A 27,958-nucleotide genomic window follows, 5' to 3' on the forward strand; every position below is an offset into this window, starting at 1 on the left:
CTTCAATCTTTCCCCCATCCTTCCAGAGGTCTAAGCATTCTGCTAAAATCACCCGTACTGACAGGAGCCTCTAGGCAGACCTGGCAAACAGATTTCATCTGACACATCAACTCTGATCAACTGGCAATAGCTGTCTAGAACATTATGTAGAAAATAACTCTGAGCCTTGAGAAAGCATCATAGTTCAGCAAGAAAGACTGATTACAAATGTCTGCAGTAAGAGCTGGAGGGCAGCATAAGTGACAAATATTTACCATTTCTGTTCTAGTATGTAGTAAGTACCACCAAGTTAAAATCACGGTAGACAAGTGATGTGTCCTACCTTGAGATCACATACTGGTTGTTGTTGTGACCATTTGTTGCTGACAATGATAAACTTTCTAGTCTGTTATTTCACCAGCAACTGCTCTTTTCTGAATCCCTAACTATGTTTAAATACACAAATACTTAAGACAAATGTTTTGCCTAACTCCCCTACTTGGCTCAGATGTAAGGATGCTAACCTCTGGCCCAGGCACTGTATGCTTGTGCCAGTGTCTTCATGTGTGGGTAATAATGTCTATACTTTGGCTAATCTTATCTTTAAATGCCGCCCTAAGTATTCCTATTCAAGTATCTAGTTTGGTTTCTGGTTCTGGACTCTTCTATCCAATCTATGGACAACATGGCAGGAAAAGGTCATTTTGCTGCTGCTTCTTTATAGTTACAGGGTTGGCATAGCAAAAAGGTTTATATAAAGGACAAATGTAAATGAATATATTTAAATATCTGAGATTTTCTTCATAATTAGGTATACATTTGGTTATGAGGTATGTGAGGAGAGACAGGACTGTTCCTCTTTTATGACTACAGTATTCTCTAGTACATTCCTTTAATGACAACTTGTTTCATATACTAATATAAGTAGGGTGTGTGTGTGTGTGTATCTGTGATGGAGAAACAGGTCATTTTTATATAGAATTCCTTAAATGTTTTTTTCACAAGAACTGAAATGCCTAAATTACAAGGGATGTCAACTAATAAGCAAACTTCTTCAGAAAGCACTATTTTCTTCGGGGAGCAGAAAAGGGGTTTTGCTAGGTTGCTCAGGCTGGTCTCAAACTCCTAGGCTAAAAAAATCTCCCACCTCGGCCTCCCAAAGTGTTGGAATTACAGGCATGACCTACGACACCAGAAATTAGTATTTTACAACCTCAAATATGACTTACTTTTGTCTTTGTACATTTTAATTAATTTCATAACATCCATTTCAAGCATTCAATCCTATGAGTAGAAAATGCTTGATAAATCTTATAGTGGTTTGTAATTACATAGAATATGCTGCATTGGTGTTAACTATCCATGTATCTTGTAAATCTTTATTTCACATTCATCAAATTTTAGACAATTTGGATAAAAATGGGGTAACAAATTTAAAAAAACATCCATAACACATTGTGTTATATAACGAGGTTATTAGGATACCAACTGATTGTGGCTAGCTTATTCTTTCTCAATTTCTCTCATTACCTTGGAATAAGCATGGGAGGGGAAAGGACTCAAAAGAGAGGCATGTAAAATATGACTTGGGTGTTCTCTATCCTCCTTCCAAATTTCACCTATATATCTCTTGAGCTTCTTACATCGCCCCTCTGTCTTCCCCAGGAACCCAGTAACCTTATACTTGTGCAATGGCCATCCAAATCTGTGTAGTCCAACTTGCAAAATTATCCTTCAACATTTCCCCCTAACTTCCCACAAAACTATTTCCTTGGTTTTAGATTTGAGAAATCAATCTGATTAAACTGCTAAGTTTCAAAAAGTCTCTCTCTTTCAAAGTAGCATAATGCATGCAACTTACATTCTTATGATAGTTTCAATTTTGTATTGTGCTTTACTTTCACTACACTATTTTTGTTGTGGTGTAACATTTTTTTTTTTTTTTAAGAGAGTCTTGCTCTGTTACCCAGGCTGGAGTGCAGTGGCGTGATCTTGGCTCACTGTAACCTCCGCCTCCCAGGTTCAAGCAATTCTCCTGCCTTAGCCTCTCAAGTAGCTGGGACTACAGGTACATGCCACCACGCCTGGCTAATTTTTTGCATTTTTTAGTAGAGACGGGGTTTCACCATGTTAGCTAGGATGGTCTCGATTTACTGACCTCAAGTGATCTACCTGCCTAGGTCTCCCAAAGTGTTGAGATTACAAGCGTGAGCCACCATGCCTAGCTGACAATTTGGTAGTTTATGTGAACAACCATTTGGACTTCTTTCACCACTCAAATCAGTGGCTCCAGTGTCTACTTTTCTATAGTTACTTGTATAGAAATAAGTGAACAAAAACAGGAAGCTACTCTGACAGCTCTTTAAAAATCTAGAGAAACATTCCTTTTTCCTAGCAGTGGTTAAAGCTCAGGTTCTTTAAAGTAAGTGTTACCTTTCAACATAGTTGGGCATAGATATAACAGGATCCTTGGCTTTATGATGTAGCGATATGCCTCCATAAGATGAGATAATAGCTTTCATGATAGAGAGCAATGATAAGAATGGTGGCTGCATTGGTGACAAACATGAGGCATGTATGGCTATACTCTCCACTATTTCACACTTGGTAGACATTTCTGATTATGTTATCCTTTCCACTTAACTGTGAGACAGCTTCAGAAATCTTTTCAACTTAGTAATGTAGGTAGCCACTATCAGTCAACTGGATTTGAAATGTTATTCGAAATCAAACTGCAATTTAGGGACTCCTCCTTCTCAGCTATTCTTGATATGGCTGATATGTTTATTAGAGGGAAAGAGGCACAGTGATAAGGTATGTATATTATGTTTCTTTTCTCACCTTCCAGAGCTAACCATGTCCCCATATGACCAAAATGTTTGATTGTAATAAAAAAAATTAACTTTAGCCATTTTAATATACTGTGTGTCAATACATTTCATAATACAAATTATAACAATTATACATGATTAAATGTTGATTAAGTTTGCTATATATTTTATTTCGATTTTAAAACTTTGTTCAGATTTGTTCAGTATTCATAGTCTACTGCTCATAGCTCAAGAGCTCACAATTTTAAAAAAAATCAGTAAATTAACATTAAAAACTTTGGAGGAGGTGAAGGGCTTCCATCAGCAATATACATTTAAAAATGGCAGCATGCATCTGTCCTTCCTGCCCTTGCTTGTCACACCTCAATCTATGGACACTAGGTGGAAAAGGTAGAACATTGGTGGTCTTCCCACTTCTTTTGGTCATTATGACTAAGTCAGTTGGCACACAAGTGAAGATCTCCCATAGTCTGTTTCCACTGAATGCCGTTTAAGTCAAACAAGGTTGCTGACCCCTCTTGGCTAGGCTCAATTCTCTTGCTCCAGAAGAAGGAAGATAGGGATAAAAGAGAAGAACTTTTTCAGTGGGCCAGTAGGAAGACAGGCGAGGTATAGCAAGTCTAGTGCAAAGACAGGTGATCACAGTGTTGTAGAGAGGTAGCTGTGTAGTGAAGAAGCCAGCTCTGGAAAACAGTGAAACAAGGGAGGAATTCCAGGACACAGCTGGGCAAAAAGGAGAAGCCAGGTCCAAACCACAGAGATAATCTGCAATGTGGCTAATCCATTAATAATTTAGTGATAGTATGGTTTTAAATATTTCTTCATCTGGCTATCTCCTACGTGTCCTTCAAGACTCAACTCAAGTGTCACCTCTTCCAGTAAGCATTCCCTGAGCCCCCACTCTGATTTTGATGCCCTTCCAATGTGTTCCCATAGCACCCTGGATTTACTGTTATCACGTACTTTTATCAGCATACTGCAACTATTTATTTACATATTTCCCCCATTAGACTGAAGGCTCTTTGAAGACAGGGGCCATATCTTATTTGTATTTTTACTCTCAGTGTCTAGCATATAATAGGAGCTCAATAAATGTTTGCCGAATGCATATAGACACATACCTACCTGTGTTTTTAAACTAATTGTAGCTCATTTAGTATTTTTTTCTTGGTGCCAACTGATCTCATCTTTCAAGTATAGAGAAAAAAACTTACTATACTATGTTATTAAGAATTAAGGTGACTGTGCTCTTGCTAAACCCCCAAATTATAAGACAAACACATCAATCTGCTTTTAAATTCTAAAATAATAACAGAGGGTTCTGTGATACTTACATTCAAAAGCTTCATCACTATCATTATCTTCATCTGAACTGATTTCAGCATATTTTGGTTTTTCATTAACTGTGCTACGCTTGCGTTTGTTCATTTTCACACGTTCACAAAGTGGCATGGTAGACTCAATTTCTGCCAGGAGTTCAGGGGGTAATTCTTTTAACACTGATTGATCTATACTACCTATTAATGAAAGGTAAACAAAAGAAATGTAAATCTGAAGATAGAAAAAATTTTAACTAAATTAGCACAATAAAAATAAAATACTAGTATTTGTTTTCTACGTCACCTGTTTATTTTAATAAAACACAACTATAATACTCTTAACCCTAAAGTGACAATATTAATATACATGTCTGTACATATATATAAAAATATGTAACAACTTTAAAAACATGACACTTACCATCATAAAAATGAAGGGTAATTATATCATCAATTTTTGATATAATGCCTTCAATTTGTCTGCACTGACTAAAAACTTTCTGAAACTAGAGATTCACTGACATTAACAAATAGATTTGTGGTAAGAGGTACATTTCACATTCTTGGTTGTACACCGACTTTGTTTTGTGTAGGTCTGCAGTAGTCTGAATCTAATGTTACAATGCAAAGTGCTGGAAGACACTTACCACTCCTCCTCCTTCTGTATGATCTTGGCAGTTGTGTACGGTGGCTGGGACAAGAGCTTTACATATGTTTTTACCTATCACTGTCTATTTGAGGGCATGGTAATGCCTTTAGCATTATAGAGAACTTCTTCAAACAGACAAATCAATATATACATTTTTAACTGAAGACAAGAGAAACATGTAACATAGGATAAACAGACAACAAATATTTTAAAATATAAATGTCTGTAACTGAAAAGTACATTTCAAGTACTTTTAGAAAATTCAAGTTTGTATCTTCCCATGAAAGAGTCAAGACAATAAAATATATTACAATAAGAGCCATTATACTACTTAATCCTACACACACACACACACACACACACACACACACACAGTTCTTATGAAGTAAACTGTGACTATCTTCTTGACAGTTTAAAAAATAAAGTAGAAGTAGCATAAGCTACTTCTTATAATTTGTCCTTAATGACTACTGAAGATGGCAATTTTAGCTTCCTTTACTTACTTTGAGTGGAAGTATAAAAAGAAAAATCTTACCTGATAAATTTTATGAATTGGGAGCAAAGAGTACCTTTGTGGTTTATGGCAGGAAATATTAGTAACTTAAAATCAACATTAACACTATCTTTTATAACATGCAAATAATAGTGTTTATGTAAAGAATAAAAATCATGACAGAAAAACAGCTATCTAGAATATTAAGAAAATAAAATCAAATAATTCAAGATAGAGATATAAAATATTAATCTTAATTAAAGAATAACCCTTTTTTTATTCTTCTGAAACTTTTATTCAGTATCACAAAGGAGTTATTTCAGTAACTTTCAGGCTTCTGTTCTTCTAAGGACATGCATAGCAACAATTTTATCCAACAAACATGCAATACTCATGACTGGTAATATCCCAAAGACTTCATTGCTAAGAATTCTAACTAACATTGAGTTTAACTTCTGTGTTATTTTGAAATCAAGTAATGTTTCTCTGTATTGGTTTTCTTAATTTAACTAGTTAAATTTTATCAGTGAGGGCCATTTTTTTTTCAGAATATTGGTAGAAGTAAAAGAAGTCAACTTCAGCTGTGCATTGCGTATCTTCAGCCTCAAACTGAACATTCTGTATCTCCAAGTTTTTGAATATCTCTACTTTACTATGTATCTTTTTGATGGAAGATCATGTTTTAGAGTATACATCTTCCCTTTTCCCCATGATCTACATAACACTGAGTACATATATACAGACGGTCAGTAGATGCTTCTTGATTGCCTAACTCTGTGGTTCACAATTTCTTATGTTCACTTACAGATATACTTCCTGGATAGTTCCTGATTTGCTATATTTGATAGACAAGTGAGCACATTTCCAAAATTTTTAAGAACAGAAAACATTTTTGCAGCATTTGAAACATTACAATCTTTATGGGTTTATAAATACAGAGAGCCCAAAGTACTTGGCCTTTCATTCATCACAGGATTTTTTTTAAAGCAAATGTATCTAAGTGATTGTTCTGCTTAGATCAAATTCACATCACAGACATACTGACTTGATACTAATATCCCAGAATTAATATTTTCCTGCAGATAAACACATGCTAATCAAAGGTTAAAACATGTATTAGTTCTTATACTCTCTCTACAATGGGTTATTATGATCCCAGAGCAAAGACTCTGCTCTTTTTCTTTCTAAACAAATTCCTCACAATAACCAAACACAGACGACCTCTGCCTTATATCCAATAAAGCAGGTATCAACATTTATTAATGGTAGTTTACCCTTTCTTATTCCCTACATTAACAAGAATACTATCAATATCAACGGTTCTCTAGATCATTTTAACCTCTGTAAAACTTTGAAAGTTTAAACAATATAACTCAAAGGCCAAATGTTTTATTTCTGAAGATGACCCTAATAAAAAAAAATCCAGGAATCAATCTCTTGACATGTATCATCCTCCAAAAGTGGACAGTTTCATTTTGAACAGAACTGTCTCTATTCCACAGGTTTCATACATTTTCTGAATTAATCACATCCTTTCTTCTATTTCACAAAACACTTTATAAATGGACTCTGCCAGGGACCTTGATTACAAAGATAAGAAATAAAATGCTTGACTTTCCTATATTCAGGCCTGGGATCTTTAATATGACATCAAGGATCTGGATAACCCAGTCACCTGGAGGCTCAGATGGGAGGATCACTTGAGCTCAGGAGTTTGAGGTTGCAGTGAGCTATATTAGCACCACTGTACTCCAGCCTGGACAAGAGAATGAGACCCTGTCGTAAAAAAAAAAAAAACAACAGGATCCTGATCTGGATAACTAACTCAGTTTAACAAATGAATAAATAGAAAGTACTTAAAATTATCTGTATAACATACTTGGTTATGTTATTTGCCCTGAATTAGTTAATAATACATTAAACACAAACATAATCTCTTGCTATCTCTTAACATACGACGTATTTTAGGGATTGATGATTTTAGAGATTATTGTTGCTTGCCAAATTATTTGTTTCTAAAAACTTCAGATTACTAGTGCTTTATGATTATCTCTCACCTAATTTCTTGTCCTAACTACTTTATTCTTTAAATCAGACATCGGAATTTCCATAAAACTTAACATTACTGGCTTGATGAATACTGTCATTTAGTCAGAATTTTGTGAGATATCAAATTTTCAGCTTCTGTTTATGTATTCCATGAAGCACAATATACACTGTACTCTGCCTTTAATATGGCTAAGGAATACATTTACTACTAGATATGCTATATTTAAGCAATCTTTGATTTCTAGTATAAATCACTCAAATTAGCACTTGCCAGATTATTAAAACCAGAAATCATCAAAAGACTTAAAGTCCCAAAGAATCATTGATTTGATAACAATGTGTTTTGCTTCCTTTTAAAACAGGAAAACAACTCTGAGATAGAAATAAATCACCTAAACTAATAAAATCTTTGGGACTGAAGCTTTAGTCAATGCAAACAGGTCATGTTCAGAAACAAAACTAAAAACCTCACATAAACCTCCAAATTCGATAAATCCTAAAAACAAAAACACTTGAGCAGGCATAATGTAACAGTTCAGTGACAATTATTCCACTAACCTACTCATATAACACAGAAGCACCAAACAGATCTTTAACTTCAGTTAGAGGAAAGCCGGGGCAAAAAGAAAAAAAGTTTCAACATTGCATGTAAATGACAACTTACTACTCATTATGTAAATGACAACTGACAACTTATTACTCATTACAAAAAAGTAAGATTCAAATGATTCTTTCCTTGATATGTATACACAGCAAGAAAGATAAATTGTGGCAGTAATATCTTTAAATCTACACTGAATATAAAGTACAGATACATAAAAACATGTTTTCAATAATTACTTTCTTCATTAGACAAAATTGAATGACTATACATTCCTTTATATGAAAACAATCAGACAGACTTTAGCTTTTACCATAACAATATTCATTTTGGTCTTTATAAATGCATAAAGTAGGAGGGAAAGTGGTTTATTTTAAAAGTGAATGAACCAAGCTTTGAAAGGTTAAGGCTTATTCAAGGTTTTGATTTCAGTGCTCTTTTGTACTATAATTTATAATAAGTTTGAAAGAGAATTTTCGAAAGCTAGAGAACACTAACATTTGTATAGGCAAGACAGGGGGATCCATATTTAAAAACCCATTTTATTTGTGTTATAATACTAGTAGGTATTCATACTCTTAATTTCGCATCAGGCCCTTGTAGGAAAGGGTTTCATTAATTTTTTTTAGAATGTAAGAGAATTCATCATGTCAAATATTATTTCTTCATAAATAGGGTCAGGTTCTCTCATAATTAATATTTGCTAGCTCTTCAGCTATCAATCTTATACCTATTTCGACAGACAGAAGAACCCAATAGAGGCTATGTTTTTGGGCTGGCTTAAGAGATGGAATGGAAAGGAGAGAGAACACCTCCAGCAAACTTAAATTTTTATTTAAAAAGTTCTACTTAATGCATTTCTTTTAAGCAATATTTGTGTGAACACTCTATTAAGCATAATTTGAAACAAAAATTTCTATAAATGGAAATTCTGGGTACAAATTTTCAAAATACCACTCTAAAATCATAATAAGAGCTAGGTACAGATTATGCCAACTTCTGTAACAAACTTTCTCCAAACATTTCCTAAACATATCACTGCTATAAATGTCTTTATAGAAACAGAAAATTTGAGTTTAGAAAGATATTTTATAAAATTGTGCAAATGAAACAAAATAAATTTCCACTGCAGCACCATTAAATGTTATTCAATATTAGAATCTACTTTAAAGAAAACACACTGAAAATTACTCAATTTAGGAATTAATAAACTATGCTACAAATCCACTCTCAGAAACAATACTATCAAACTTACAGAAGTTGAGGGTCCTAAACACAATCTAACTAGACTGGTTCAGTGCTAAGTAAAAGGCAACCAGCTGATAGTGATCAGTATTTAGTAGTGTAACTATAACAGTAGATAACTGAAGTGAGATAACTGTCACTAGTAAGGTCTGCAATCATTAACTCTTCAAGTGAGCAATATAGACTAATCACTATTGACTATTAAAGCTGCTAGATACATTCCCAGTGAAGACTACTTTCAGAAACTCTTCAGTTTAAAGGATGATGTCAAATAAAAAATCATACGGATATTTCTTGAAAACACTGAGTCTACGTAATGGGGAATAATACACTATTCTCCATTATGGAAGAAGAAGGAGGAAAGAGCAGAAAAAATGGTTTCTTTAGACATAAAGTTATTTTGAGACACTCTGGAGTTTAAAAGAAAAAACCCAAAATAAAATAAAATGTTTGTTTATAATTACTGATACTAAGCTGTTAATAACACTGAAGGCTGAAGGCACGCATTTGTTGATGATTATGCCAATCTTTTTTTTTTTCCTTGAGATGAGTCTCACTCTGTCACCCAGGCTGGAGTGTGGTGGCGCGACCTTGGCTCACTGTAACCTCCGCCTCCTGGGTTCAAGCAATTCTCCTGCTTCAGCCTCCCAAGTAGCTGGGACTATCAAACACCTACCACCACACCCAACAAATTTTTGTATTTTCAGTAGGGGTGGGGGGTTTCACCATGTTGGCCAGGCTGCTCTGACCTCAAATGATCCACCCACCTTGGCCTCCCACAGTGCTGAGAGATTATGCCAATCTTAAAGGATCTTATAACTTTTATTATTTTAATTTGGAGACACTGTACATTATGGTCATATTCTAATAAAAATTTTTAACAATAAAATATTTTTGGCATTTAATATACTGAAGTGTATTTTAGAAGATATTTGAAGAACTTAAAAAGAATTCTACAAAGGTTATGTTGCCTGACTGCCCTCTTCACCCCTCCCAGACAAGGAATAAACAAGGTGATGGAAAGATGGGGAAGCTGACAAAGCAGGATAAGAATGGGAATAATATTAATCCCATCTTGTAACTGCTTTAGATCAAAATAAGTATGACAGGATAATTAAACACATATTACTATAAGCAGGTCTCCTTTGGGTCTTAACAAAAAACTAGGTAGTTGACGGGGTGAAGAAGTTATTACAATGTTTAGGAAGCAGGAATTTGAAAAATAAGTACTGCCTAAACTAGGTTGTATTAATGGAAACATAGATGATGACAAAAGCTTTTCCTAAAAATGGTGGCAACATCATATCCATTCAATAAGACATTAAATATGATTTTATTATCTATGAAATATTTTGTTAGGTACTAGGGATACAGACATATTGCCATAGAAATCAAATCAAATGTAACAATGCCACTTTACATTTAACATGCTCGTACAAAAGACAAAAATAACTAATCTAAGTTAGGAGTAACAAATCTATACCTCTATCACACATTCAAAATTTATCAGCTTAAAATATATCCTAAAGAATGAGTATTTTCTATATGAACATCAGGAAAAATATTTAAAAGACGGAAATCTATGGCTCTTCAATTTTGGCCCTAGAAACTAACCATAAAAGTATCCCAGCAATATTCAGACTACTTCCTTTGCTTAGAAAATCATCAACACATTAAAATGTGATTTTCTGCGAATCTCCAAAGAAAATTCCAATATATACTACACAGGGTCAGTAATCTACAACTGTGCTTCATATACATGCAATTTTTAAAAATCCACAACTACCCAACTCTGCTATTGTAAACTGAGTAGCAAAAACCTAAAATAAAACTAAGATTAGAACATTATTTAAAAAAAAAAAGATATGGGTTCTAAGACATAAATAAATTAAGCCAAAAGAGGGCTAAAACATGGCATCCTGAAATGAATCTAAGCACTGAAATAATATTTTTTGATGAAAAGAACTGTTATAATTGCAGATACATTAAGTGTATATATACATAAATATGCACACATCATTCTAATACGCAGACACCCAGATAGCTTACTTATATACTAACATGACCATATCAGGTATATATATTTGCATTAAAAGTATACTATCAGAAATGCATTTTAGTGCTAAAAACATATTCATAGGCAATGATATTATTACATGTGAAAAAAACCTGGTGAAATAATATAGCAATTACTGACTAAAAGCTATATTCACTTCTGGATGTTCTTTAAGCAGTTGTAAAAGACTATTTGTTAGAACAAGAGTTTAGAAAGCAAGGCTAGTGTAAGCTGAGAGGGGAGGGAGAGAAAGATGGTCCAGATCAAAGGAACAAGAGGGTACCACTTTCCATCTTTCACCTGACTCTTCTAAAATTGTATAGCCATATTCTTTAGTTTATAAACATAAGCTACTCCCAAACTTTCACTAAAAAATTTTAAAGAAAATCTTTACCTAAAAGAAAACAAACCTGGTGTTAACCCCCACATTCTACAACTGCTTTTATATTAATAAGTAATTTTATAAAGGCATATTCAAGTTAAGTAAAAAAGGCTACTTATTAAGGCTGAAGTCTTAATTGGTTTTTTAAGGCTAATTGCCATAATCTAAAAATTAAAAGCTTCACTAAAAGAACACAAATATTAGCGACTCAGAAGGCAATCGTTTTTCATTTTTGTAAGACAAAATGAAATAAACAGTGAAAAAATGAATGTGGACGAAGACCAAATATATTATAACAACAGATTAGCCACAAGTTATTTTTTGAATAAAGAGTTCTTTATAATACTAATGTTTTCAAAGAGCTTTTCTTGGTAGACAAGCTACAACAGCATGTTATGAAAATAATAACCACATATTTTTTATATCTCCTAATACACTGCAGTGCTATACAATATAACTTTCTGCAATGATGCAAATGTTCTGTTTTGTCCAATATGGTAGCCAATAGCCACGTGACTATTGATGAATGAACTTCCAAATTTTAATTAATTTAAATTTAAATAGCCAAAAAAGGCTACCATCTTGGTCAACGCAATTCTAGATTTCATATACTTGGTTATAATCAGTATAAATCTAAATTCTTAATAATTCTCTTTCACAGAAGGAAAACTTAAAATAAAATAAACTCTTAGTTCTATTGCCTTCACTACACCTCAATATATTTAGACTGCATGAGTACTGTAGCTCATACCTGTAATCCCAGCACTCAGGGAGGCTGAGACAAGAGAATTGGTTAAGGCCAGGAGTTTGAGACCAGCCTGGTCAACAAAGCAAGATCCCATCTCTATTAAAAAAAAAAAGTTATTTGGAATAGTATAAAAAGGGATATAAAAGTATATCTTCTGCACAAAATGGCTAATATATTTTGGCATTTAAGACATTCTTCTCCCTTTGGAAATAATCTTACTCAGGTAACCAGAGAATTTAATTCAGCAACCATGCAAAAATAACACCAGCTCCCCCTGCCTCCCACAATTACAATTTAACCAAATTTAAAAAGTAAATACCATTCCCTATTACCTTTGCATAAACAAGGACAAAAATATGTTTTAAAAATATAAAACATATTTAACAAACCATCTCCCAAACAAAATGAAAAATAACCTTTTATATAACTTTCTAAACTATACAAACTACTCATCAATAATTAGCTCGGACACAGGTCTGTAGGAAAATAGTATTGTAAGACACTTTTAAACAGAGAGTTTTTAAAGACAGCTATTTAAATGCAGCATTCACTTGATCAACAAGCATATTTCAGAAATATAAGAAATAACTAAATAGAAAAATAACTTATCTCTGTGTAATCAAACAGCAGTAAAATTCATAACTATCCTGAGTAGTGGGTGAAAGGAAAAAAAAACGTTGGGAAAAAAAATTCATTGGAAACTTTAAAATCTATACTTCTAAATAAAATTTACTGTTGTTTAACATAAATGTTATATTTTCATGTAATAGCTAGTTTTTATAAATTTCTTAATACTTAGTAACTTTAACACTTAAAATCGATTATATTATAAATGACATCAGTAGAAGTATTCTTACCTTTATTTGACTTTGATGGTTTATTCTTGATAGGTTTAAGGGAACTTCTTGATTTGTCCTCTCTATCTTTAATGAGTTTCTGAACATCATCCAAAGACAATTTCTGCAGAACAACTACAGGCTTAGCTCCTTTATTGAGATCTTCAACTAATCCCATTTTTTCTACTTTGTCTTTCTGCTCTCCTTTCATTTCCATTTTCTTTGTCTCCTGAGTAATATTGCCATCTTTATCCCTCTTGATTTTCGGAATGACAAAATTTTTCAACGCACCAGACCTGCCCCCCAACAAATAACTTGGAAATTCTGCCTTATTGTCAGGGTGTGCTTTATTAGTGTCTACTTTGCTCTTGTTACTCTCTGTCCTTTTGTCATCTTTACTATTTGGTGATTTAAAACCAGGTTTATCAGATCTTGATTTATTAGAATCTCCTTGTTTAACACGAGGACTGTCAGGTCTTGATTTTAGTTCCCCAGAAGATGGTCTTTCCCTTGAGTCCCCTGATTCATGCCTGTGTTTTCGTTCTAGTTTATCAGTTTTTGAACTATCAGATTTAATGCCATGTTCATTTCTACTAGAGGACCTCAATGTTTCTGGTCTTCGAACCCTAGACTGATCCCCTCGATGTCGCTCTGATTCACTCCTGTCATCTGATTTTTGTTTATTATCATGGTCACGTCTTAGTGACTCAGAAATAGATCGCCCATCAGGTCTCTGCTTTAAGGCTTCAGCTCGTTCTGATTTTAACCGAGGTGAATCAGATTTAATATCTTGTTTATGTTTAGACACTTCAGGTTTTTTCTCTGTAGATGGCTTTCCAGAATCCCTCCTATTGTCATGCCTGTGTTTTGGTGTTTCAGGTCGCCCTTCATTTTTTTGCTTTGGAGTTTCAGGCCGGCTCTCACCTTTTTGCTTTGGAGTTTCAGGCCTTCCATCACCCTTCTGTTTTGGGGTTTCAGGATGTCCATCACTCTTTTGTTTTGGAGTCTCAGGCCGGCTTTCACCCTTTTGCTTTGGGGTTTCAGGCCTTGATTTTGTTGTTTCTGATCTGCCATTATTTTGTTTGTTGTCATTTGGTTTTGTGTCAGACAGTCTATTTTCATTTTGTTTAGGCTCAACTGTGGTGCTCTCATTTTGTTTGCATTCAGTTATTCTGCTCTCATTCTGTTTAAGTTCTTCTGTTTGAATTTCAACTTTAGCTTCTAACTTATTTTCACTTGATTTTGTCTCCACTAATCGGTTTTCATTTGGTTTAGATTCTGACAATTTACTTTCACTTTGTTTCATTTCACTCTTTGAAAGCTCAGGATCAGACTTTTTTTTAGGTGTCTCAGGATGGTTTTCTGGTGTAGGTTTAAGACTTCCAATAACATCTTCCTGAAGAACAGAAATAGGTGCATCATTACATTGCTTGATTTCTTCAGGCTTTTTTATGGAGTCTGAATCCTGAGTTATAGAAGCCTGAGAGTCCACTCTTCCTGCCTGATGAAGATCAATGCTAACCATTAATGCTGGCCTTGACCCATTTCCCGTAGAACCCGTCTCCTGAGAAGCTGGTCTATTACCTCCTGTAGCACCCCCAGCCTCCTGTGGGTAAGAATCTTGTTTTCTTTTTTTCAAAGGCTTATCTGAAATTTAAAGATAAATATTCAATATCAGTAATAGACATGTATTCTTATCTTATTAAAAACCCTATGGATGTTGTCTATTTTTCTAAGGTTATGTTTTTAAAATGGAGTAAATGCAAATGTAAATTTGCATATATATAAAATAGTAAGCATGAATGACCTAATACTTTGAAAACCAAGGTTTGAGGAAATACGCTTGAGAGATCTCAATAATTATAGTAAAAATAATTTAACAGCATACTCTTTATATAAATAAGTGTAAGAATATAAAATAAATAGAACTTATAATGTACCAAATACAAACATACAGTTATGTTCACAGAGGTTAAGAATAAATCAGATTCTTTACATAAGAATAAAGCAACAAGTTATAAATCATATAGTCTCACTCAGGTTAATTTTAACTGTTAGCCAAAAACTATAAAGAGCTCCAAATCTGTCAACACACCAAACAGGAAATATAAGCTTTTACTATATCTAAGATAAGTATGAAAAAAAATGAAACCTGAAAGAAAATAGATACCATGCCATTAGGAAAAAAATGAGTTAAAAAAAGAATTTAATAATTTGTCATTTAACTTTAATCAAGAATTCAAATTCTTTAAAGTGTTAAAAGTGTGAAAGGAGTTTAAAAACTAATCACAATGTTAGATAGAAGTAAATTTAAAATAAGGAAGCAATAGGTATAAATTAGAATCCTGTCTTAAGCAACTGCCAATGAAGAAAACTGTTCCTACTCTTCAACATAAAGTTATAAAGGTCTAGAAGTCTATTCTGGCCTCAGAAAGAAATAATTTACAGTATTATAAAATGAAAAGACAAACAAACACAAATTCACCACTGTAATAAAATGTCAAGGTATTTTTAACATCTATATATTTCTGTGCATGATTCCATCTGTGACCTAAGAGGGTGCTATGTCATTTTTTTATAAATTAAATCTCCAGTTAGGTCTTGAGAATGGCTATATTATAGCACCTTGGGGACTGGCTTGCTTTTGTTTGGCTATGTCTTAAAAGTCACTCTTAGTTATTTTAACAAGACACTCTCTAGATTCTCTCGTAATATTTGCTAATGTGATGTATCATATAAGGAAAACGGTATCACAAGATTAAAAGTCAAACTGGCAACTGAAAAACAGCTCCTTATTGTTAAAGAACCAAGTTGTGAATTTTTTTTCTCCTAATGGTAATGTTTCTTTTATATAGCAAAGTTCCACTGTTTTCTACTTAAAGTGGGAAGTAGCAGTTCTTACCAGTTTAAAATCTAATCAAATGTAATTGTAACTTACTTAAGATATTTGTTAATTATATTATGTAAAACTAAGTCCTTCTGCTCCTTCAGTTAATTCAGTCAATTCAGTCAAATCTATCACCACACATGCTCCATTTGCAAAACACCACCATAATAATTCTAAAGTATAATATATTATCATTAGATTGTTTCCCCTAGTTAAAACTAACATGGTAAAAATTTATATGAAGCTTTCTACATCAATACCTTAAAAGCAGCACTCAGAATACTAAATTTATGTTTATGGAATCCTCCTTTAGAATGTTCTGCCATACAAATCATCTTTATGTTTTGCCATAGAGCATGCCAAGTGGTATCACATGAATAAGATGCTTTATCAATTTATACTTATCCCTTAAAATTTTATAAGAATCTAGAAATTCAAACAGTATAACCTAAGATTTCTATATTTTCAATGAAACATACTTTGTAAAAGTAATTAAAATGGTAGCCTAATCATACTTAAGAAGTACAATGGTCTCATGCATCTGAAGATTTAAGAGATCTCTGGCTCACTCTTTGATTAATATGAGCAATTGGTCTTCAGAAAAACATTAATATAGCACAGAGGGCTGTTTTTTAAAGCATTATAAAATACTCAAGAGATTATACATCATTAACCTCAATCCAATTTACCTTAAGTCACTAAAACAAAAATTTAGCAAATAAAGTAAGCTAATTTCAAAGAAATGATATATTTTATATAAACTATGAATCCTATGATTATAATAAAAAATGTATGAAAGCATATGCACATAAATAATTAAGATTGGGAAACATCTTACCATTTTTTTTCACAATAAATAAAATACTATTAAATACAAAATTTTAATTGTTCAACTATTGAAAAGTATTTTACTCCTGTAAAACCTGGAAAATTTTCATTACTGTGGCAGAGATTCTTAGATATGTTAAGAGCATGCATGTTTTGATTCACTTGGTCTGATTCACTTCCACCATGAACTTACTCCTTGTAAAGCGGCTCTGAATCTGTACAGGTCACTTTTGTCCACCCACTTTTGTTATGAGTCTTCATTACAGCATAACCACCTAATAATCATGGAAAGCCATCTCTATGAAGAATCATTTTGATATTTAGGACAGTGATTACCTTTAAGCCCTCTTCAGCACTGGGAATCATAAGATTAGCTATCAGAATACATATATTCCTAAAGAAAATGCATACAAAAGGATTATCGTAATCTCAAAACCAACACTTGTCATCCAGATGTTGATATTCTCAAAATAAGATCCAGCCCTTTCAGAAATTCTGAACTCAGTTATGCTTACAAGAAAACAAACTATACCACTTACTTAAATCCACAAGTGATAAATGAAAACACTTAAGGCAGAAAGCACAATAATTGTGTATACATAGTAGCCAATTAGGTACAATGAAAACATACCAACCCCTCACCCACAATACAGGCTGAGTGGCTAATTGTCCTATTCCTTGAACCAAATCCCAGTCTCTTATTCCAAATGAGAGTAGGTAATCATTGACTTTTAATAAGAGATATAGTGCAAGAATTCTGTAACATTATAAAAACATTAGTGAAGCTGAGCCATTCCTTATACTTGCTAACATGGAAAGTGGACCTTGGGAAAAGATGAAATAGGCAAAGATGAACAAAGAAACCCCCTCTTTGACAAAAGAAAGCAGAAATTTTCAGCACACAGAAAGGTATTAATATCTAATGATAGGTCATCCCAGAAGCAAAGATGAATAGCCTTTTAAAATTAATTTATGTAATTAGAGATGCTAAAAGTATGAGCAAAAAGATTGAGAAAAGGGTCCTTTTGGAATATTATAAAATATTAGGTTACAAAGTTGCCTTATCAGTGTATACATAGCACTGCTCAAAGAAGAGAGAACAGGACAAAGGGACGTAAATACCTAGCAGCTACAAAAACGGGTTTCTTGTGCACAAGAAGGGTACAATAAGGTTTTACCACAGCCAAGATAACACATTTCTTAAGGCGATTCTATCTCTTTACTTCAATTCACAAATATACTACATTTGTTGAACTTTCTAATCTTATTTATCAGGTACAGTGTTTTTGATTCCTGGTTATTGAGTGGAATATTTTTCTCACAGTAAATGAATATACTGGCAAACAAATTCATACCCTAAAGTAAAACTAGTAGGCCAAACAATCCTACCTGCTACATATCACCAGTAATGCAATAGTAGTAAAAAAGTTCTCAGTGCCAAATGTTAGAATACATTAAATGCCAATTTTAACATTTAATCTTTAATGAGTAAAATTAATGGTAACTAGGGACAAATTAATTTCAAGGAAGTATTTAATCTCTTAAGGGCTAATTATAAAATCACTTCAGAAGAATTTTGCTTTTATTTATGACCCCACCTACACCGTTGGACCAATATACACATCTTTAATCATCTAAAAATCTCAGGGTAACTTCTTATATAACAAATACCTCCCCATCACACAATGCAGAGACTGAATGCAATATGCCAAGCTTCAAATCAAAAGGGTTAGGTGGCATCTAAGTTCCAAAAGTTTTCAAATACAGTCATGTATTGCTTAACAACAGGATACATTCTGAGAGATGCAGTGTCAGGACATTTCTTTGTTATGTGAACATCATATAGTGTATTCACATAAACCAAGATGATATAGCCTACTATGTACCCAGACTATATGGTATAGCTTATTGCTCCCAGGCTACAAACCTGTACAGCATGTTACAGTACTGAATACTATAGGTAACTGTAACACAATGATAAGCATTTGTGTATCTTAAACATATCTAAACATAGAAAAGGTAGAGTTAATAAACAGTATTATATTCTTATGGGACCACCATTGTATATGAAGTCTGGTGTGAACTGAAACATCATTATGTGGTACATGACTATAAATCCATGAAATAAGAAGAAAATGGCTTTCAGAAAACAAATTAGAAATGACAGCACTAATATGAAATCAGTAAAACCTACTTTAATCCTTATATCATCACATACCTGTATTTTCACCAAAATTAAATGTCAACTCTGCTCATTTAACTTTTCCATTATGTGTAGCTATGTCATCACAGATTATAGAGAAAACTATTTAGATAATTGAAAGTAAAATACACAAGTTTCTACAAGAACAGTATGTTGTATCTGTTGACTTTGTTCTATTTTTCCAAAGGAAAGTTAGTAGTATAAAATAAGTTTGCTGATACACAATTAGACCTATATATGACCCTTATTTTAATTCCAATTATAAAAGTAGAAACTTTGGATTCAACAAATATATTTTAAAAAAAGGTTATCCTTTCCTCCTCTGTTTTTGTTCCTATCACCAACAACTAAAATTCACTTTAAAAGTATACTTTTTTTTTAAGAACACATTTTTCCATAATACAGATTTAACATTATGCAAAAATTCAGTTACAGGGCAACTAATATTTCTTGGTCAGGGAATTGTAATACTGTATGTTTCTTGAAAAACTGCCTATCTTAAGATTCAGGAATTTTGAACAGGTTAATAAAAAAAGCTGAGTAATATTACTTTTTTCATTTGACATGCATATACTTTTATAATAGGTTAGAGGAAGATATATAATTTAGTACCTATGTATTTATTTCCCGAACCTTATACTGCAAACTAAAGAGAAAAGGTACAAGCAACATTTCATCCTTAATATCGAAACTTTACTAGTTAAAAAAAAAAAAAATTCCAGAGTCCTAGCTGGGGCAATCAGGCAAGACAAAGGAATAAAAGGCATTCAGATAGGAAAAGAGGAAGTCAAACTATCTCTGTTCACTGATGACATGATCCCATACTTAGAAAACCCTAAAGATTTCTCCAAAAGACTCGCAGACCTGATAACTTCAATGAGGTTTTAGGATACAGAATAAATGTATAAAAAATCAGTAGCATTTCTAAACACCAATAACATTTGAATTGAGAACCAAATCAAGAACTCAATCTCATTTACAACAGCCACACACACGAAATAAAATATCTAGAAATACATTTAACCAAGGAGGTGCAAGATCTTTACAAGGACAACTACAAAACATTGATAAAAGAAATCAGAGATAACATAAACAAATCAAAAAACATTACATACTCATGGATAGGAAGAATCAATATTGTTAAAATGACAATACTGCCCAAAGTAATCTACAGATTCAACACTATTACTATCAAACTATCAACGTTATTTTTCAAAGAATTAGAAAACCTATCCTAAAATTTATATAAAACCAAAAAAGAACCTGAATAGTCAAAGGAATTCTAAGCAAAAAGAACAAAGCTGGTGGTATCACATTAGGAAACTTCAAATGATACTACAAGACTACAATAAGCAAAGCAGCATGGTATTTATATAAAAATAGGCACACAGATCAACGGAACAGAATGGAGAACCCAGAAATAAAGCCACATACCTAAAAACAACTTATCTTTCACAAAGTTGACAAAAATAGAGAAAGGACACTCTATTCAAGAAATGGTGCTGGGAAAACTGGCTAACTATCTACAGAAGAATAAAATGGGACTCCTGCCTCTCACCTATACAAAAATTAACTTAAGATAAATTAAAGATTTAAGTGTAAGACCTCAAACTATAAAAATCCTAGAAGAAAATCTGCAAAAAATTCTTTTGGGACACTGTCCTAATTAAAGAATTTATGACTAAGATTTTAAAAGCAAATACAACAAAAACAAAAATTGACAAATGGGACTTAATTCAACTAAAGAGCTCTGTACAGCAAAAGAAACCATGACAGGGTAAACAGACAACCTACAGAACGGGAGAAAAAATTTACAAACTACGCATCCAACAAAGGTCTAATACCAAGAATCTATAAGGAACTCAAACAAATCAACAAGAAGAAAGAACAACAAAAAATAACCCATTAAAAAGTGGGCAAAAGACGTGAACAGGCACTTCTTGAAAGAAGATGTACATGCAGATGTACATGCAGCCAACAAACATTTAAAAACATACTTATCATCATTAATCATCAGAGAAATGCAAATTAAACCACAATGAGATACAATCTTACACCAGTCAGAATGGCTACTATTAAAAAGTCAAAATATAATAGATTGCACACCAGTCAGAATGGCTATTATTACAAAGTCAAAAAATAACGGAGATTGCAGAGAAAAGGAACACTTATACACTGTTGGTGGGAATGTAAATTAGTTCAACCCTCATGAAAAACATTATGGAGATTTCTCAAACAACTAAAAACAGAACTACCATTTGGCCTAGTAATCCCACTGCTGGGTTTCTATCCAAAGGGAAAAAAATCACTTTATCAAAAAGACACCTGCTCTCATATGTTTATCACGGCACTATTCACAACAGCAAAGTCATGGAATCAACCTAAGTGTCCATCAGGAGTGGACTGGATAAACAAAATGTAGTACATATATCAAATGTATTATATATACACAATCATAAAGAAAAATGAAACCATGTCCTCTGCAGCAACATGGATACAGTTTGAGGCCATTATCCTAAGTGAAATAATGCAGAAACAGAAAATGAAACACTGCAGGTTCTTACTTATAAGTGGTAATTAAACAATGGGTACACATGGATATAAAGTTGGAAACAACAGACACAGGGGACTCCAAAATGGGGGAAAGAGGGAGGGAGCCAAGGGCTGAAAAACTATCTAATGGGTACTATGATCACTATTTGGGTGATGGGTTCACTAGAAGCCCAAACACCACTGTCACACAACATACCCACATAACAAACCTGCACATGTACTCTTTCAATCTATATTTTAAAACCAAAAAAAAAAGACAATGAAAAAAAAAAATCCCAGCTCTCTTGCCAATAAAATGAAGACTTCTAGTAATCTCTTTATTTGCACCTCTTTCTGATTTACACATACTGCAAACATTATAGTACAGTCCATTTTCTTCAATAACATTAAAATGAGCCATCACAACAGGCAGGTGATATAATACTAATCTTCAGCCTATTTCTTAGCATAGAAATACAATTATCTAGTGATGATCCTGTCAAACACTGAAGAGATCATATTTAAAAATCACCTCTACCCAATATCAAGAAGTTTAGTTTTATCATTACTAAGAAATAAAATATAAAAACTGAAAATCAACCTAGAATATTTTAATCATACAATTAAATCATAAGGCATGCTTTTGGTTTGATCAAATGTGTATATGTACTTGTATAGCAATCAAATTCATTAATTATATTGCTAATTTGAATCACTAATTCATCAGTCTCTTAAAATATTCAAGACATTTTATATTTTATATAAAGTGTAAACCAAATTATTAAGAACTTACTAAGGATTTATTCTTATTTGATTATGAAGCACAAAGAAAGCTTAGAAACACATAGACCAGGTATGTCTTGAAACTCCATCCTAACAAACCAGTCAGATAAAAGGGAACGCTTCACTGTAATTACCACCAAAAGACCCTTAATTTCTAAGGTTTGCTATTTAATATTAACTCTTTCCATGATTTGTTTACTAAAAAAAAATTGACACTATTAAGGCAGTAGGATCATAAGCCAAGTGAAATATCTAACTGCCTAACAAGCATACAAATAAGCTTTTCTTAAATGTACCTGTTCAAAATAATTCTATAGTGGTTAACCTTGTTGTAGCAGAAAAAAATTGAAGGTGCACAATAATATCAATGTAACTTGTGAAATATACATGTGATATAGAAATTCTAATGTTCATTTTAGCAGAAACGCACAAATATGTAAAATCATATAGGATATAATCAGTAATAGACCTGCAGTAGAGAATTACCAAATCTCACACAGTTTCAGACAAGAAATGAAATTGTTACCAATTTAACTTCTGTAGTATGAGTATTAGTAATAAAAAATATACTTGAATAGACATAAATTATACAAAATATGAGGAAAAAAAGTAATGTGAAAAAAGTTTTTTACACTGTAATTACATATTTGCCCATATGATGAAGTGGTAATAATGAGATTATTTTACCTTTATCTTGAACTTCTTTTGAGAAGCGCTCCCTTTCAATAGCTGATTCTCTTTCTATTCGCTCAATTTCAGCCAATGCATCCAATTCCACTTCATCATATATAGGTCCCTGTTGTGATACCTGTTGTTGATTCTGTACCACAGAAGTCTGGGGTTGTTTTGTAGCAACTGAAGTGTTCTGTTGTAAAACAGGCACTTGATTTGCTGGAAGGAATGCTGTTTGTTCTTGCTGCGACAAACACTGAGCAGCATTTAGTGGGCGGTTTACATCCTGTGGAGTAATGGGTGTTTTTGAAGTCTGTCCTGGGTACTGCACATTAAAAGGAATATCATTTTCTGAAACATTGCTATTTTCCATACCAGAAGTCATATCCTCTTGCTGGTCCATGTCTGAAGACCTTACACGAGAAAGTCTTAATGTAAGTTTAGTAGAGTCCTTGGATGGAGAACTAATTATATCATACATTGCCGCTTTCTCACTCTGCTCTTTTTCATCCTTGCCTAATTTCATTTTCTTTTGCTTCTTTTGTTTTCTTTCTGGAGAATCTAGCAAGATGTCTGGTGGAACATCTCGAGGTGATGAACAAGGTAGAGACTGAGATTGTAGGATTAAAGGCGGTCTTGATCCTAGAAAAAGAATTTGATAGAAATAAACTGTTGTGCTGATTTCACATTTTCTTAGTGTGATAGAAATATTAGTAAGTGACAATATAGTAATGCTAGAAAAAATAATAAATTATATAATCCAAGCCACTTATTTACAAAAGATGAAAATAAAGCCTAAAGACTTGTCCCACACAGTTGTTTAGCTTGCTGGTAGATTATCTAAAATCGAGGTTTGAATCTGAGTATTCAATTTTTCAGACCAGTATTATTTCTATATTTTTGTGCCTATAATGTATAAATATTTAGCTTCATAAGAACAAAAAGTTCATTGTTTCTAAAGATGATACAACACAAATATTTTGAGCTTGATCATTTCTGTTCTTTCATGGCTTACCTAGGAAAACGGATATATCCTGATTATCCACAGTAAGAATAAGTGAGCCTTTGTCAAATTACATAAAAATAACAATTTAATCTGAGAGACTATCTCACATGAATACTACTGAGATGATAACAAAAAGCAAGCCAGCAATTTACAATTACGAGAGCCTTTACTTCAAAAACTGGTGGTAAAGTATTGATTTTTACTTTTATGTTGTCTTCTCTTTCTCCCTTTACTAACATCATTCACATACTCTCTTTAGCTTGCTAATCCTCTTTTAATTAGAAAAACACATATGTTCAGCAAATTTCAAGGCCCAATAAAACATCTTAAGCCCGGAGTCCATTAAATCAACTAATGTTATATGAAACAGGAAAGTGTTAAAAATAAGGTAATCAGATGGAAAAATTCTCCTAGTTAAATAAGGCTTTGGACAAAATTCTCCTTCAGACATGAAGAAAAAGTGCATTGATATGCTTCAGAAATAATAATATAACTGCATCTGAATAATGTATACATTTTGTATCATCAGACTATAAAATATTAAAAAACTTGTAGGGAATTGTAGAAATTGGTCAAGATAAAGTTTTTTACATACAGAACTTAAACCTAGAACTGCTTTAAATTAAGCTTTCAGTGCTTTTATACTTTTTCCATGATACATAAATCTGGACTTTCAATTAGCAAGGTTTATGTATTTTAAATGTTATTTATAAACATGCAACTTTATTTATTGAATTAAGTGTGATAAAGACGATATGGGGGCAGTTAACCATAAATGTCAGCCTGAAGTCATATTGATCATTGGTTTTTCTCTTTAGACTGAACCTATATGAGACATTAAAAAGAAATGAACATTTTGTGTCAGAATTATGAAAGGTGCTTTACATCAATTCACCTGATTTTTACAGTATTCTTAAGTATTACCACTAAAATTTTTCAGAAATGGAACATGAAACCTATAGAGGTTAAGAAATTTGCCCAAGGTTATGTAGTTAACAAACTGAAGATTTGAAAGAAGATGTGTCTAAGTCTGATCTGTAATATAAAATTATGCCTTTGTATTTAAATTCTATGTGGCAAATTATATATACTTTAGAACAAACTTCAAATTCTAACAATCTAAAAATCAAGGTAGACTGAAATTAACTTACCCTTCAAAACTTACAACTTCATGACAGAAGTTCAAGCTTTTGATAAATAATATATTGATGAGGTTATTTGTTTTAAAGTTTTACCTAAAGTTTATCTACTATCTGTCTAATCTCAAGAGTCAGAAGAAAAATAGCTGGTTATCTAGATCAATTATCTATTTCCTTGTTCTCTTTCCTGGGCAATCTAAATAACTTCTCACCCTGACAACACTTGTGGGATACATATCTAACCTACAAATAGTTACTCTGCAAGTTTTTCTCTCTTTCAGAAGCTGGGTTTTATCCCCCAAAATCCATACAATTTACAGAACTGAAATGGCTCATACCAGCTCAACTTTCACCCTATGAAAAATGTCCTTGACAGAAAATCAGACACCCCATGTTCTCACTCATAAGTGGGAGCTGAACAATGAGAACACATGTGGACACAGGGAGGGGAACATCACACTTCAGGGCCTGTTGGGGGTGGGGGGCCAAGGAAGGGAGAGCACTAGGACAAACACCTAACGCATGCGGGGCTTAAAACCTATATGACAGGTTGACAGGCGCAGCAAACCACCATGGCACATGTATACTTATGTTAACAAACCTGCACATTCTGCACATATATCCAGAACTTGAAGTAAAATAAAATAAAATAAAATATCCGGAAAAAAAAAAAGAAGAATGTCCTTGATAAATAAGAATACAATCAGTAAAAAAAAAGATCTTTACCATATGACACAGATATGAGGTAAAATATCTTTACGTTTTAGATGGCTATCATCAGAAATTCTCATGAATTGAGAGAATATATTACTAGCTATGTTAAAATTAATTATAAGCTAATTTTAAAAAGTAGAATGCAGTATTTTCTTCCAATAAACTGAAAATTAAACCTATCCAACTACAATTTTAAGTATTTTAAAAACTGGCTCAAACCTGAACCTAAATTTATAATTTTGTGAATATGTTACAGACAGAATACCATGCAAGATTCTTTGAGAATTCAAAGACAAACTAAAATTCGTGTACATAAAGTAATATAAGTTCTAATTTTAGTGTATGTGCTACTGAAGCAAGCACAAGCAATATAAGTTCTTAGAAAAACTATAAACTAATAGCTTGAGGAGATTAGGGGAGGGCCCATGGTAGATCACCCATTTAACTTAGACCTAGAATAACAGATAAGAATTTTTAAAAGCAGAGATAAAAATAGATGTGAGACACTGAAGAACGTTAACATAGAACAGGTGAGATTTGATAAATGACTAAAGAATTGAAAAGAGACTTTTTAAGGACTTAAAATTTTTAAGTTACAATTGTAGGATTGGAATAGCATTAAGAGAGATGGGATAGCAGAAAGAACAGTGAAAACCATTTTGAACATGAATTTTAAGTTTCTGCTAGGTATGAAGGAAGTTTTGTCCGGTAATGACTAATTAAACTTGGAAGACAAGACTGGAGCCAAAGATTGATTTAGGAGTCTTGCACACAAAAGTAATCAATGTTGTTACTGAAACTTAACAAAATAGCCAGGGAAAAAAGTACCATGGGGCAATAAAAGGTCTAATAATAGAAATCTTGAGAAGAATAGGGAGAAGAACTAATGAAGAAAAAAAGAAGTATCAATGAAAGAAGTAGGAGAAAAACAGATGGGCCATATGAATTAAGTCTTATTGGAGGAAAGAAGAAGTCTGATCAAAAATTTCAAATGTTTTAGAGAAGTTAAGAAGGTTGTGTTAAGAAGGCTGTGGTTTGAAAGGACCACTGGATTTATCAAAGAGAAGAGATAGTGGATGTATCTGAGAATATTATCAATAGATTACTGGAATTTAAAGTAAGTGGAAGATGAATGAATCAATGAGTAGGGACAGATTTAAATACCATGATCAAGATAGGTTTATTTTTTTCTACAATAAAAAAGAATACAGAGTAACTTTTTGATATCTGCTTTAGGAAGTCTTGAGCTCTTTATCAAACCTGAAATATAAAATATACAGAAGGAAATTTTAGTTACAATAATACCTTTAGGAGTTCCATCACTTCCAGCAGGGGAGCAAACTGGCTGTGGAGACCTCAAGGGAAAAGATGCAGCATTCCTCATTGTTGAAGAATCTCCATCCTAAAAATAGAGTATACAATTTATATTTTGAATGATGGGAGAGGCTTTTAGAAATCTTAAAGAGAACCAATAAGAGACATAAATTACTGACAGGTAAAGTGTTGGAATTCAAAAGCATAATTCTTCTGCACTTTCCTGTTTTCTTCTTGGTATATCTTAGAAGAATTGAAATTGTATCCAAAAGAATCAACAGCCTAAGCATGGCAATGAATAAGAAAATTCGTATTACTAGTATGCTCCGTTTTTGTTTGCTTTTTTCTACAAAAGGAGCTATGAATATTCTACCAGGTGGTAAATGTCTTGTGGGCAGAGTTTACTGACATCTGTGTTATGCTTAGACACATGCAGCTTTCATAAACTACAACCAAATCAATAACAAGGCAAATTTCCAGAATGTGGAATATTTTAGTAACATCAAGGCAACATTAAATTTCAGACAAAAAACTCTGTACAAGTATTAGAAGAAAAAAGAGTCAAGTACTAAGAAGTAAAGGCTCATTATCTTAAAAAAAAAATATTTTGGTGTGAGTAGTATTAACTTAAAACTGAAATTTTTCATTAAGAACCTAAACCTCGAGACCAGGGGTCAGCCAACTTTTTAAAA

General features: G+C 32.8%; 1 protein-coding gene across 3 annotated transcripts in view; it reads right to left on the bottom strand.

The window, feature by feature from the left end:
• The window catches only part of NIPBL (NIPBL cohesin loading factor), a 198,499-nt gene that overhangs the window by 70,887 nt on the left and 99,654 nt on the right, over positions 1-27,958 (bottom strand). For all 3 annotated transcript variants that reach the window (XM_002745070.6, XM_008992160.5, XM_035291672.3), the window contains 4 exons: positions 27,258-27,354; positions 23,109-23,735; positions 13,210-14,835; positions 4,145-4,327 (listed from right to left, as the gene is read on the bottom strand). In XM_002745070.6, the coding sequence (XP_002745116.1) occupies positions 4,145-4,327; positions 13,210-14,835; positions 23,109-23,735; positions 27,258-27,354 (2,533 nt within the window). The remainder of the gene's footprint in view (positions 1-4,144; positions 4,328-13,209; positions 14,836-23,108; positions 23,736-27,257; positions 27,355-27,958) is intronic.

This window comes from Callithrix jacchus, chromosome 2, assembly GCF_049354715.1.
Source record: "Callithrix jacchus isolate 240 chromosome 2, calJac240_pri, whole genome shotgun sequence".
Lineage (NCBI taxonomy): Eukaryota > Metazoa > Chordata > Mammalia > Primates > Cebidae > Callithrix > Callithrix jacchus.